General features: G+C 45.9%; 1 protein-coding gene and 1 long non-coding RNA gene across 3 annotated transcripts; both read right to left on the bottom strand.

Annotated features, from left to right (window-relative positions):
* Positions 1-1180: 1180 nt before the first annotated feature.
* LOC136506744 (putative disease resistance RPP13-like protein 1) lies at positions 1181-5840 on the bottom strand. The gene is made up of 2 exons (XM_066501634.1): positions 1913-5840; positions 1181-1831 (listed from the first exon to the last, which is right to left on the bottom strand). The coding sequence occupies exon 1, from the start codon at positions 5807-5809 to the stop codon at positions 1964-1966; it is 3846 nt and encodes a 1281-aa protein (XP_066357731.1). The 5' UTR covers positions 5810-5840; the 3' UTR covers positions 1181-1831; positions 1913-1963.
* Positions 5841-6204: 364 nt separating this feature from the next.
* LOC136506747 (uncharacterized) lies at positions 6205-7764 on the bottom strand. Of its 2 annotated transcripts, none has more exons than XR_010771713.1 (4): positions 7474-7764; positions 7245-7373; positions 6608-7096; positions 6205-6464 (listed from the first exon to the last, which is right to left on the bottom strand). It is a non-coding gene; the product is annotated as an uncharacterized lncRNA (long non-coding RNA). The 2 variants fall into 2 exon arrangements; XR_010771714.1 differs by having other exon boundaries at positions 7245-7368; positions 7474-7763.
* Positions 7765-14469: the final 6705 nt, after the last annotated feature.

Here is a 14469-nt window from a genome sequence, read left to right as displayed (position 1 = left end):
CTAATTAAAAAAACTGTTGGAGAGCCTTTTCTTGTCAGAATCAATATTTCTAGCTTTCTATAAAAGCTGACTTCACCTTTGTAAAAAAATCACTATTTCTGTGAACACGGAATTATCAGAGTTGCTCTCGTAGTGTTAAGACTTAAGAGTCACTTGACTCATGACATTCTCCCTATACTCGTGGACTGTTGTAAAACTACTGCTCATCGAGTTTGTCTGTCACATGCACGCCAAAGGAATACCCGCCACCAAACAAATCTGCAAGACCAATTTGTTAATAGGACGTCTAGCGCCCGGACTACCCGCGCGTCCGGACACTCCGTGCCTGCTGCCCTCCTCGTGGCTGGCTTTCCCGCCTAACGCCTGCACGTGTTCTGTCTCTGTGCCTCTGCCTCTGGATCCAATAGTACAGAAAACTTTAACGAGTCGGAAAAAAAGAATTTACCGAGGCGGGCATCGTAACCACCTCGGTCGAAAGGTCATAGTTAATGAGACATTTTTTTAAGGCAGTTGGACGCTCGCCTCGGTAAATCAAATAAAAAAAAGAAAAACCCGTGGATAAGCCCGGCGAGCCCATCCACGCGTCGCCGCAAGCTCCTCGCCGGTGCGAGCATCCTCGCCGGACCGCGCACCGAACCGGGATTCAGTCGCTCGCCACCAGATCCGCTGCATCCTCGCCGGAGAAGCAGGTCAGCGACGCCGAATCCACTGCACCCACGCCGGATCCGTTGCGTCCTCGCCGGAGACGCCGGATCCGCTGCATCCTCGTCGGAGACGCCCGATGCACTGCACCCACGCCAGATCCACGCACAACCCATCCACGGTCGCCGGATTCGGGAGAGGAAGGGGAGAGGGTCGCTGGTGGGGTAGAGGGAGCCGGGCGCGAGATCCACGCCGCCGCCATCGGGTGCGAGATCCGGGCCACCTTGGCCACTGCCGAGCTGGATCCGCACGCGTCGCCTCCTTTCCTCGCCGGATCAGCACGCCCCGCCCTAGATCCATATCCTCTCCTCGAGGAGAAGCGCTCCCAGGAGCGTGCCCCGCAACTGCTGCAGTACAAGTAATCCCGAGGTGGCGAGACCTGACTCCGGCCAGACCGGCGACACGGAGGGTTCAGGGCTCGGCCTTGTGTGGCGCTGGCGCTGGCGCCGGAACACAAGAGAAGGGCCGAACGGGGTGACGGGGAAACGCTGAACAAAACAGGGACAAATATTTCGGTACAAATTCATCTATTTGGGCCGGCCCATCTCGTCTTCGGCGCTCATTTGAAGCAGAGTAGCAGAACAACGGCAACGCTCCACCACATCATATAACAACGGCAACGCGCTCCCCTTCCTCGGCTTGAATAAGTTAGGCACATGAAAAATGAAAACTCAGAGCACACATGACATGAGCAAACACCAACGACGACGACAGAACCACGGAAGCAAAGAAAATACGAATTTATTACAAACACACCACACGTCGTTGGCAAACGCTGTTTTCAATATATATTCGAAACTTTGCAGAGCCACATGACAGTATAGCTGTTCTTATTACAAACAATCGACCAATTGGCCTCAAAGCGATAACCACATTTTTTATCTTCGTCGTTGGAGGCTTATTCTACCATTAGAGAAATATGTGCTGGCAATTATTAATGAGCAACGAAGGAATAACAGGACAAGTGAAATGGTATAGGAGGAACAAACACCAGAGAATCGATGGGACTGACGGAGGCCTTCCAGTTCACGGTGGCCGGGGCGCCGGGCAACATAAGCAGCGATGGGTTGCCTTTTGGCTTGAACTGGGTGCCGCCTGCTGCGGAGATGACTTAGTGACCTCGAGGTGGCTGTTTGGAACATTGAAGTATGTCAAATATTGGAAAACATAATTAGTCCTGGAGAATCGAGAATGACAGTGGAGCCTTTACCTTCTTATTTCTTTTCACACAAGTGGAAAGTCTAAAGAAGCATGTTCAATATTAGTAGAAGGTCTTCCAGCGGATGTGCGAAATCTTTGGCCAGCTTTCTCCATCAGGTTCTCGGCAGTTCTTCTGCAAGACGGGGCAACCCCGTATAATTATGCGCTGGAGGGAGGACGGCAGATCTGGTAAAGATGTTATGTTGGGGCAACCACAGATTTCAAGACTCTGCAGACTGGAGAGAAATTTCAGATTTGTTGGCAGGGACTCCATTTTGCACCACTCAAATGCCAGGTCCTTGACATATGAGAGATTTGCAGGTTCTTCAAATGAAACTGACGGCTCCTTGCAATTATTTAGACAAAGATACGACGGGACTCTAAACCCTTCAGCCATGAGCATGTGGTTGAGCAATACGGAGCTACTAACAATGAGAAAAAACTGGACACGGAACTGTGAGATGTGCTTGGCAGTGAGGTTTGGAACATCTCTCAAATATAGGAACATAAGGTGCAGGGAAGACAGGCCTTCAAGCGAGCACAGATCAGGGAGACACACTAGATGTAATGATTTAAGGGAGGTCAGGTGGCCAATCGATAAGGATGGGGAGCTTCTGCAACCATAAATTTGAAGATCCTTCAGGTGCGGCAAGCCATTAATGAATGAATCAGCTGGAAGTATGCAGCCACTTATACTGAGGAGCTCAGCAAGGTTGAACGACATAAATTCTGCTCCACGTGCCAGCTCTAAACAAGGGCAATCCGTACAGTCAAGACTGGAAAGAGATGGAGCAGCATGTAAGCCCCCCAGTGATCTGAGACACCAACAAGCAGTGATTTCAATGCTCTCAAGCTTTGTCAAATGCTCATACACCTCTTGTGATGGAAGTGCAGTTAAGACCATATTATAACCCAATTTTAAGGTTCTCAGTGAAGTGAGGCCACCAAGGCAAATAGCCAAACTTTCATCTGTAATACTACATGAAAAAAGACAAAGTTCACGAATTCCAGATGGTAGAACCAGCGGCAGCTCCGTGGTCCTTCCATAAATGCCTCTTATCCTCTGCTCATGGCAAAAAAGCCATGCCTTGATGATATTTTCTTTCACCGATATTATATCTCCTTCCTCTAGGCCACTGTCAATAATTTGAAGATGTTGTGATATATCATCACCCATCTGCGTTGTCAACTGCTTCAGAAATGAATTGTCCACTGATAGTACTCTCCTAATACGTGATCCTGAATCCACCTCCCACATCGATGAAAGTTTAGACGCCAGGTCATCTGCCTTCATTATATTTTCCCTCAAGTCATGTTGCTCGAGCTGATTTTTGGTGACAAATGTAAGCAGTGGGCAGCCGTGGATTGACAAATCTGTAAGGCTTGCTGGAAGACATGATAATGTCTTCAAATTTGGAACGTTCCGTAGATACAGACAAGAGCAATGCTGAAGGAGCTCTGTATCTGGTGGTAGGCCTTCTAGCAAGCTGCAGTTAACAAGCTCAAACCTTTCCAAATTTTCAAAATAGGATCGCTCAAGTAACCACCTAGGATATGTGCCAGATTTGTAACCGTTGATTGTGAGCTCACTCAGTTGGGGTGGCGGTCTCAGAGCTTCTAGAATATCCAAATGTGAAGTGTCCGCTGCATCCATGTCATTCTGGCAACTCCAGACAAAATTCAACCCTTCAAGGCATTTTTTCTGATATAGCATGGACTCTAAGGCCTCATCCTTTCCAGTGGCATTCTCAAGATTTTGTATTGTTAAATTGCCATGAAGCTGATTCAAGTCCTTCAGCTGTCGCAACTCATATCCTTGCTTCTTTTGCACAGAAAAGACAGATATCTGTTGTAACGAAGTAAGCTTGCCAATGTTGGGAATTTGATCGTTGCACTCTTCCAGTTCCAGATGCCGTAACTTACTCAAATTACAGACTTTGTCAGGCAACCTCCCCACACTGCGGTTTAACCGAAGTAACTGTAAGTGGTAAAGAGCACATAATGATCTAGGCAATTCAGAAATCGTTGTCATTCTGAGGTCCAAATACCGAAGGTGCTTCAGCTCACCAACAGATTCAGGTAACATGCTGCTGTTGTAAAATGACAAATGCAATACACGCACCTTCTTCAGGTTCTGCAGTATCTGATCAAAAATAACAGTTGCATTATCCATTAGTGGATCGATGCAGATAACAGTGTGTAAATGCTGTAGCTTGTAGATAATTTGCTTATGCCTTTGCATACTCTCAACAGAAACAGATAAATGTCGAATAGTGCATGGTATTTCTGTCATATTATCATCTTCTAATCTGAAGCAGTCTTCTCTAGAGAGTGACTCTGCCAAATCATGAAGGATGTCATGCATGACATAGTAATCACCATAATACCTGTCAGAAACCGATTGGAAGAAAGATCCAGAGACCATCTCATTCAAGTAATCCCTCCCAACATCTTCCATTGTCCTCCTACTCATATTGCACGAATCAACAAAGCCTTCTGCCACCCAAAGGTGAACCAACTCATCAGGTCTATATCTATGACCTTTTGGAAATAAGCTGCAATACAAGAAGCACCTCTGTAGACGTGGATCTAACTTCTCATAACTCCACAACAGAGATGTGAAGGGCTTACTTAAATCGTTGAGCTTTAGTGCAGCTTTCCATTCAGTGATATCTTTTTTTCTGCTCAATCTGGAACCCAGAACTTTTGCTGCCAAAGGACATTTTCCAAGCCTTTTAGCAATCTCCTCAGCAATATGTTCTAGCTTTGTGCGCAACAGCTGGTCTTGAATTTCTACTCCAGAGAAAGCATGGTGTTTAAAGAGACCCAAGAACTCAGCATCATCCATGTTTTCCAAAAGAACAACTTGTTCACAGCATAGAACGGCCGGGAGCATTTCACCTCGAGAAGTCACCAAAACTCTGCTTCCGGACTGTTTAGAGACTAATGGAGCGAGGAGTTGCTCCCACTCTGTCTCATTATGAGATTTTTCAAACCAAACATCATCCAAGACAAGTAGGAATTTCTGTGACTGTTGCAGTATGTCTCGTAGTTTGCACTGGAGAGTATCAAGATTATCAACACATGGGCACTCCCCCTTTTTCGCAGACTCGATGATCTCCTGTGTGTGACGTCGCACATCAAGTTTGCGTGAGATGCAGATCCACATCCTGACGTCAAAGCATTCTTCAATCCTTGTGTCATTATAGACATACTGTGCTAAGGTGGACTTCCCCATTCCTCCCATTCCAACAATGGCCAAACTTGAGTACCTCGATGAACTTGCCTCTTCAGTTGTCGTCTTGCCGAGAAGAAAATCAACTATACGATCACGATCTCTGTCGCGACCGAAAACTTTTGAAGTGGGAAGTGATGTTGTTGTAGGAACAACGGTTCCAGGTACAGCTGGTGTCCAGTCGACGGTATTGGCATGTGGTAAGCCAAGAAGATCGCGAAGCTCCTTGGCTTCACGCAGGATATCCTTGAGTTCTTTCATCTTGTTAATTAGCTTTCTGTTCTCTGGCAACAAGTTGCGTGCCCTACTCTTAGCAGCACGGAGTGGCTTCATGATGGTCGATGCAATGGAGGAGGCTTCATACTCCCCTACCATGGGATCCTTCCCACTCTTTGCCTTGCGCTTGAGGAGGTTGTACTCATGCTCATCCAGCAGGTCCTCAGCATCATAGAAGGCTTCTTTGAGCCTCCGGATCCATGCCTCCAGCTTGCCCCTGTGGGGGCTCTTCTCTGCCGCTTGAATCACCAGGTCAAACTGTGGCAGGACAGTGGCTTCTAGTTTTTGGAGCTCACGCACCAAGTCCACGCTGAGGTAAGGTGTAGCATCAGCTAGGAGCTTGTTGATGATTGGCGATGCTGCCCACCTTAAGCCAGAGAGGGCCAAGTCTGCCATGGATGCAGTGGTTTGTGCTTCCCCTTCTTTTCTGAGCGAAGAGATCTTGGATGTAAGTGTTTCCAGATGAAAATAAGATGACAGGGTGAATTGGTAATGGAAGGAACACAATAGATGAATGGATGGACGGTGCGAAACAGAAACAAAGCTGGTTTTTTTTTTAGTATGGATGAGGTGCTTCTGCAGAGGGGAAATAACTGGTAGGGACTGCAATGTAATCGGAGGAAAATTTTGAACCAAGATGCAAGTTTTTCCAGATGAAAAGAATAGGACAAAGCGAAGCACGAAATGTTTGGGTTTTGCAGGGACCTAAATTAAGCAACGATGGGAAAAAAAAATTGAAGGCGAAATACTGTTTTTTCTTCCTTTTTTTTTTTTTGGGGGGGGGGGGGGGGGGGGGGGGGGGGGGATTTTCAAGTTTTTGTTTTCTAGTAGGGACGAAATGAATGAGTACAAGAAATGAACGAGTAGATGATGTGGGGTGCGAGTGTGTCTAGTGACCTTGAAAATCAGGACAAGGTGGATGAAACTTGAACAGAATAGATGAAAGGATGGACGATGGGAAGCAGAAACAAAACTGTTTTTGTAATACGGATGAGGTGGTTCTGAAGAGGGGAAACAACTGTTGAAGACAGCAAAGGAGTCGAAGGAACACCTGGAATAAAAAAGACGAGGTAAAATTACTGAAACTGAAAGAATAAATGAAGAACAGAGAATAAACCGATTATTTTCCTTTCATTTCTCGTTTGTTATATGAACGTAGGAAAATAGCTAACAAGTTGGCACAAGAAATCTTACACCAACTGGCGCAGGAAGCAGCGTCTCCGGAGCAAGCTTGGACGACGAGCGCGAGGTCGCCGGAGGGATGGACTGGACTCTGGAAGAAGCACGTAATGCAAGAGAATGAGACGCAAGGCTCAAACAGCCAGTCAGCTGCAGATCTGATCCAGTAGTACACCGGCAAAGGGAGGAAGCGCAGTAGCAAAATATTCAGGCCACTTCTCAGAACAATGTAAACGATGGGAAACAAGCAAAGAGTACAATTAATATCTTTTTTTGCCTTCCTTTTTTTTTGGTTTTCTATATTTTTTCTTTTCTTTTGTCGTAGGAGTGAAATGAACAAGTTGAAGATGCAGGGTGCAAGGGTCTGGTGGCTAAGAGAAAGATTAAACAGGAGATGAAAGATGAATAGATGGACGATGGAAGCTGTTTTCTTTTTTATGTATGGACGAGGTGCTTCTGCAGAAGGCAAATTACTGAGAAGGACAGCAACAGGGTGAAGAAAACCTGGAATTGGGAAGACACATAGAATTAGTGAATCTGATTAGAAAAATGAAGACAAACTGATTGTTTTGCTTTCTCGTGTGCTACGGCACACAGAGCGAAATAGCTAGTGTTAACACATCAAACTAAGAGTAGAGATTTATGATCTTACACGATGTTGCAGGATGAAGTTACACCAAGTGAATCAAGGGCGCGGGGAGCAGAGGTTGCCGGAGCCGGTGTCGACAACGAGCGCAAGCGTGGCCGGAGTGGTGGACGGGACTCTGGAACAAACACTGCACTTCAAGAGAACAAACAGGTAGTCAGCCAAGAATAAGGGATACACGCTGGCTGCGAAGGAGGGAAGCAGCTCTGTCGGCTGGGGAAATCAGGAATAATACCGGAAAAGCTTAGCTGATGCCGTGCTGATTCCTGGTGATGATCTTTTTTTTTAACAGATTACTGGTGATGATCTGTTCTGTGGTTTCACGTGGAGGAGACTGATGGTGCTGCTGGCTGCTGAGGGTCTACTGGCCTTCTGCTGCTCGCTGGGAAAGGAAGAAGCAAGGAAAGAGGAAGGTGGCGAAAGAGGAGTAGACAAGGTCTATCGATTGGGACTGCTCTGAAATAGGAGTACCAGTATTATTGTTCATTGTTGAACAAGGCCAATTATTGTTGGGACCTGCACTTGGAGTGAAGTACTAGTCACCATAAACACAGACAAAGGAAGCTTCAGGGTAGCTTTACCGGGTCTCGTTTCTATCCTTGAGAAAGCAACGGTTCAACCTTATCCTCCCTTGCAATAAATGAATGAAGGCCGGACATGGAGACAGCAAGGCTTTGGCCTTGTACTACTTGGATTGGATGAGTTATCGTGCAGTGCTTTTTATCCTTTAGCTGAGCACTAGCATAGGCATCACAGCAGGAGTTAAGATTCTTGCTTTCCAGATCTACGGTTTTGCAAGTCACACACTGCCTAAACAACTTGCAGGAAAAACAAGTCTTAGTCCTGTTCGTTTGGCTTATAAGCCGCACTTTTTTTAGTCAACGAACAATATTTTTCTCTCATAACAAATTAACCAACAATACTTTCAGCCATGGCTTATCAGCCAAACGAACATGACAATCCAAATGAACAGCAAGGCGCACATACTGCCACCTCCCCTATAACAAGGATACGGTGGAATCACCGCTCACATGGAAAATCACGTAAGAAGAATTTTTATGGGGCTATTGTGTTCTTGCCCCTACTTTGACGTCCAGTTGTGATTTTACCCCTGCTTTTGTCATCGTTGTGATTTTACCCCTGTTTTTTTAAAAACGAAACTTAAGTTTACCCCTATTCCGTGAACAACAGATAATTATGTCAAATAGGCTCAGTAAGGACAAGTTTGTCCATGCGAAATTGCCCCTACTTATCTAAATACATTGTGATTTTACCCATATTTTTTTAAAAAATTGGCAGCATTATTGCACAACTTCTTACATATGATTCCACACAGCATGCAAATATAGATATATAATATCACATCAAGTGAAAGTGTAGCAAAAGTATCCATACAACACCAAGCCTCATCCAACATACAAGTCCAACAAAAGTGGTAGCTAATAGTGAGATATTATATGTTCAGTGTTATACATCACATTCAAGCATCTATTTCTAACAATGCAGCCAACCTCCCTCCTTTTCCTCTTCCTTTTGTTCCAGCCCCTTCTGTTCCTTCTGTTCCTTCTGTTCCAGCCCACATGTAGTGCTCAGCTATGAAATTAACTAGCTACAACAGGTCAAAGCTATGCATGTCAACAACTTGAGTAAGCAAGGTTCTACCCTATCGCCATGATTTTGGTCCCCCATCAGGCAAACTGAAAAATGATAGAACTCTAACAACAAGGCTCATATCCATGTAATTTGGCCTACAAATCACATCATCGAATACATAGTTAGCTAAATCGCTCTACAGACAGAAACTCATTCTTCCTACAGATTGATACTAATTTTCCTACATACCAAATCACAGGAGCTGACGTCCCCGGCGGCAGGCGCTGACGTCGCTGACGCAGACGCCGGGGCGGATCTTCGGCAGCGGCACAGGCGCGGCATCGGTGCCCGCGGACAAGCAGTACACGCTATAGTCGATGGACGCGACGCCGCACGTGAAGTTGCCGCCGGCGACGTGGAACTAGAAGGAGATCCCGAGCGCCGGCTTGTACAGGGTGGTGGTGGGCCCCCCGAGGCTCCAGCACACCGCGGTGTGGTTGGGCCGGCGGAGCGCGCATGCTTGGGAGTCGCCAACGACCAGGCCGTACCCGAAGAGCACCCTTGGCAGCGAGCCGGCGGCAGAGGCATTCGCCGCCGCGCCGACGTCGTCCACGCCCGAGCAGAGCGCGGCGCCAGAGGCGAGGACGGTGCATGCTCGGGAGCCCCCCGCGGTGAGGTACGGCGCGGCGGTCGCGTTGGCGAGCCCCGCCTGCACCGCGCTACCCTGCGGGCCCCAGCATCGGACGACCGCGGACGTGTTGGTCTCGACGACGCAGGTGAAGCCATCCCCGGAGATGAGCGAGTGGAACTCGCCACCGGCCTGCGTGGGGAACCGGTCCCCGGCACGACACCATAGGACTCTCCCGGTCCTAGAGGCGGAGGTGTTCGCTTCATAGGCCGCGACGTGGTCCCCGCCGACGGCGAGGTTGGCGAGTGGGTCGGGACCGTTGTAGAGTCGGCGGAGGTGCCCCCAATGCGGCGCGGGCGTGGACGGCCAGCAGAAGAGCGCGGCGCCACCGGCCCGCAGGCCACACACTAAGCTTCGCCCCGCGGAGACCTCCGCGAAGGCGATGATGGATTGTGCGACGGGGTTGGAAGTGGCGGAGGCGTTGGAGGAGGAGTTGGAGTTGGAGGAGCCCGGGAGACGTGCCTATCCCTCGTCACCGCCCAGCCGCACCCCACGCTCAGCCGCTGGGCCCTGGCCGCCCGACGCCCGGGCACCTCGTCGTGCGGCGCAAGGAGCCACCTAGCCGCAGCCCACGCCCACGCCGCTGCTAGGGTTTCAGAGGATTGACGTGAGGAGAATGAGAGAGATAGAGAGGATACGGTAGATGATGGGGGATTGGGGAGGGTATGAGTGGATAAGGGGTATTGTTGTCCTTTGGTCTTACTGTGAAGGGTTTTGTTGTTTTTTCATTTTTTTTATTTTAGATACAACAACAGAGTTAAAAGTTAGGGTAAACTGAGCCTTAGTAGTTACAAAGCAGGGGCAAAATCACAACGATGATAAAAACGAGGGTAAAATCACAATTGGACATCAAAGTAGGGGCAAGAACACAATATTCCCTTTTTTTATTCCATAACCCATATAATTCACCATATATGAACCGATAAAAACACAAAAGGATAGAAATTTTTTGACTAACCACTGACCAGTGTCTTGCACTAGTACTGCTGCTTTGTGAGAGGAATCAGCCGTGACGCCTGGCTCGTCGGGGCTGTACTAGGGTTGTCGGTTCCTCAAGCATGGCCGCGCGCCCCGCAACTGCCGCAATACAAGTAATCCCCGAGGCGGCGAGACCTGACTCCGGCCAGACCGGCGACACGGAGGGTTCAGCACTCGGCCTTGTGCGGCGCTGGCGCTGGCGCCGGAACACAAGGGAAGGGCCGAACGGGGGGCGGGGGTGGGGGGGGGGGGGCGGCGACGGGGAAACGCTGAACAAAACAGGGAGAAATATTGCGGTACAAACTCATCTGTTTGGGATACCCATCTCGTCTTCGTCGCTCATTTGAAGCAGAGTAGCAGAACAACGGCAACGCTCCACCACATCATATAACAACGGCAACACGCTCCCCTTCCTCGGCTTGAATAAGTTAGGCACATGAAAAATGAAAACTCAGAGCACACATGACATGAGCAAACACCAACGACGACGACAGAACCACGGAAGCAAAGAAAATACGAATTTATTACAAACACACCACTCGTCGTTGGCAATCGCTGTTTTCAATATATATTCGAAACTTTGCAGAGCCAGATGAGAGTATAGCTGTTCTTATTACAAACAATCGACCAATTGGCCTCAAAGCGATAACCACAGTTTTTATCTTCATCGTTGGAGGCTTATTCTACCATTAGAGAAATATGTGCTGGCAATTATTAATGAGCAACGAAGGAATAACAGGACAAGTGAAATGGTATAGGAGGAACAAACACCTGAGAATCGATGGGACTGAAGGAGGCCTTTCAGTTCACGGTGGCCGGGGCGCCGGGCAACATAAGCAGCGATGGGTTGCCTTTTGGCTCGAACTGGGTGCCCCTCGGAAATGACTTAGGTGGTGTTTGGATCCAGTGATTAAAATTTAGGAGGTGTGTCGAAAGGATGTTGCATGGGGTGTTCGGATACTAATAAAAAAAACAAATTACATAATCCGTCGATACTCCATGAGACGAATTTTTTAAACCTAATAATCCGTCATTAGCACATGTTTACTGGAGCACCGCATTGTCAAATCATGAACTAATTAGGCTTAAAAGATTCGTCTCGCAAATTAGTCGTAAACTATGCAATTAGTTTCGTAATTAGTCTATATTTAATACTCCATGCATGTGTCCAAACATTCGACGAGACAGCGACTAAAGTTTAGGAGATCCAACCAAACATCACCTTAGTGACCTCGAGGTGGCTGTTTGGAACATTGAAGTATGTCAAATATTGGAAAACATAATTAGTCCTGGAGAATCGAGAATGACAGTGGAGCCTTTAACTTCTTATTTCTTTTCACACAAGTGAAAAGTCTAAAGAAGCAAGTTCAATATTAGTAGAAGGCCTTCCAGTGGATGTGCGAAATCTTTGGCCAGCTTTCTCCATCAGGTTCTCGGCAGTTCTTCTTCAAGACGGGGCAACCCCATATATACTTATGCGCTGGAGGGAGGACGGCAGATCTGGTAAAGATGTTATGTTGGGGCAATCAGAGATATCAAGACTCTGCAGACTGGAGACAAATTTCAGATTTCTTGGCAGGGACTCCATTTTGCAACGTCAAAATTGCAGGTGCTTGACATATGAGAGATTGGCAGGTTCTTCAAAATGAAACTGACGGCTCCTTGCAATCATGAGAAGAGAGATACGACGGGACTCTAAACCCTTCAGCCATGAGCATGTGGTTGAGCAATATGGAGATACTAACAGTGAGCGCTTCCTGGACACGGAACTGTGAGATGTGCTTGGCAGTGAGGTTTGGAACATCTATCAAACTTAGGTGCTTAAGTTGCAGGGAAGACAAGCCTTCAAGAGAGCACAGATCAGGGAGATACCCTAGATATAATGATCCAAGGGAGGTCAGGTGGCCAATCGATAACGATGGGGAGCTTCTGCAACCATAAATGTGAAGATCCTTCGCGTGCAGCAAAAATATGGCGATGTGATCAGTACACAGTAAGCCGGACGATCTGAGTGGAACGAGATCAAAGATCTACTTAGCTTCAACACAGAACCAGCCGATTCTGAAAACCCAACGACGTGCCAGTCAATTTGACCTACAATTGACAAGGAGAGAAAATCTTATCTGTAATTTAAAATGAAACATATCGGTGTTGCACCAGATGGTTTCAAATGTACGGCTAGATAGCCGATTCAATAAGACTATCGACTAAATAGTCGATATCCGACGTATCCATAAAATGAAAATCTTTAAATCAAGGATTATCGACTAATATTAAATGATAATGATATGAATCAAAATAACCGATACTCATGGAACATCAAGAGCATCATCGGCTAAATGGAACATGATCGATATAAAGCATCGAGCCGATAAGTTTGATGAAAAGAGTATAACATGCGAACAAATCGACTGTCTAATATAAATGAATATACAAACAGTTTAAATCTAATATATTATCATTAACATTAAGGTTCGATCGGATCGATGCAGCTATGATAATGATAACAAACTAAAAAGCCAAAGAATCTATAAATCCATTTATATGTTGATAGATTCATGAAAACATGTTATATGTGTGAGAGTACAGGCAAATCGGCTAAAATAGCCGATGTAGTCATAGCAAACAAACAGAGTACATATCTTGATCATGAACAAAACCACTAATCGATAATTTCTAATCTAAAGTCTTATCAGTGAGGTTCAACCGGATCGATGCAGCTATAATAGTGTCATTAGATTAAATCTCATTAACTAGTGAGTTTATTCAAAATTAAAACATATCTTTGGATGCATACTATGTTTGATTGGAATAGAGATAAAACAGCCGATCTAGCGGAATTAAGCCATCAATTATAAGATTTAAAGCGTGACTAGATCAAAGGACGACCAATTAAGATGATATATCTATCTCTATCTCAATCGGGTGATTTTGTTATAATTAATAAAACATTAATTATAACAAGATCGATAACTGATGAATCAACAAAAAAACAGTAAGAAAAATCTTACTAATCTTAGCAGATTCGATAACCGGTGATATTGTATTAAACAACAAGTTATTTAACACAAGATCGATAACTTTGATTTATATTATGATTCACAAGAGATCAATCAGCTAATGCAGCCTTACAAACTACGATACAGATCGATAACTAACTTATATTATGGCTCATAAAAGATCAATCAGCTGATGCCGCTTTACAAGCACAATACAAGTCGTGACGGTACTCACAAGCAAACTGGCGGTCGATCAGTCGATGTAGCCCTATTTACTGATGAACTCGCCAAGATTTACAATACTCCTACTCCTAATGCGATGAAGAAAACCGAAAAGATTGTATTGATTGAGTGTTCGTCCCCTTTATAATAAACAGTGTCTAATATTTATACCCGAAACCTAAATATGAATCCTACTCAAATATGACTCATTACAATTCTTGGAATAAAAGAAAACTTCCTAACTTAATAATAACTTAGACCCTAATTTTTCTTATTTGTAGAGTCCGACATGTCTTCCTGGCGTCATTCAAGCATAGCCCATTGACGCCGTCTGCTGACATCATCTATAAAATAGCCGATTCTGACATCGCATCTAAATCAGCTGATACCGATTCATATCTAATCGATTCTTTGATGACATAATCCTGAAAGCTTCGAGTTCCAGCGTTCTTCTTCCCAAATTTTAGTGTAAACACATGCCCCCCCAATATTAGAATAAAAATGATTTTATTCTAAAATTTCTATTTATCTGCTCACCATGTTGCGACTGCTCATTCCAAAATATACGCGTGACTCCTGATTTCTCGGGCCGAATTCTATATAATACCCCAACAGTATCATTTCCAACTTGCTCAGCCTGCTTACTTTCCCCTTTTCTCTTGAGCAAGCTTCAACAGTCAAAACCGCCACCACCAAAGCCTCAACCCTAGCTGATCTTCTGCTCTGCCAAACTGCTATTCAAACAACCTTT

This window comes from Miscanthus floridulus, chromosome 15 (assembly GCF_019320115.1).
Source record: "Miscanthus floridulus cultivar M001 chromosome 15, ASM1932011v1, whole genome shotgun sequence".
Taxonomy (NCBI): Eukaryota; Viridiplantae; Streptophyta; class Magnoliopsida; order Poales; family Poaceae; genus Miscanthus; species Miscanthus floridulus.
The sequence above is the reverse complement of the archived record's forward strand: the minus strand, read 5'-3'. Positions and strand labels throughout refer to the sequence as shown.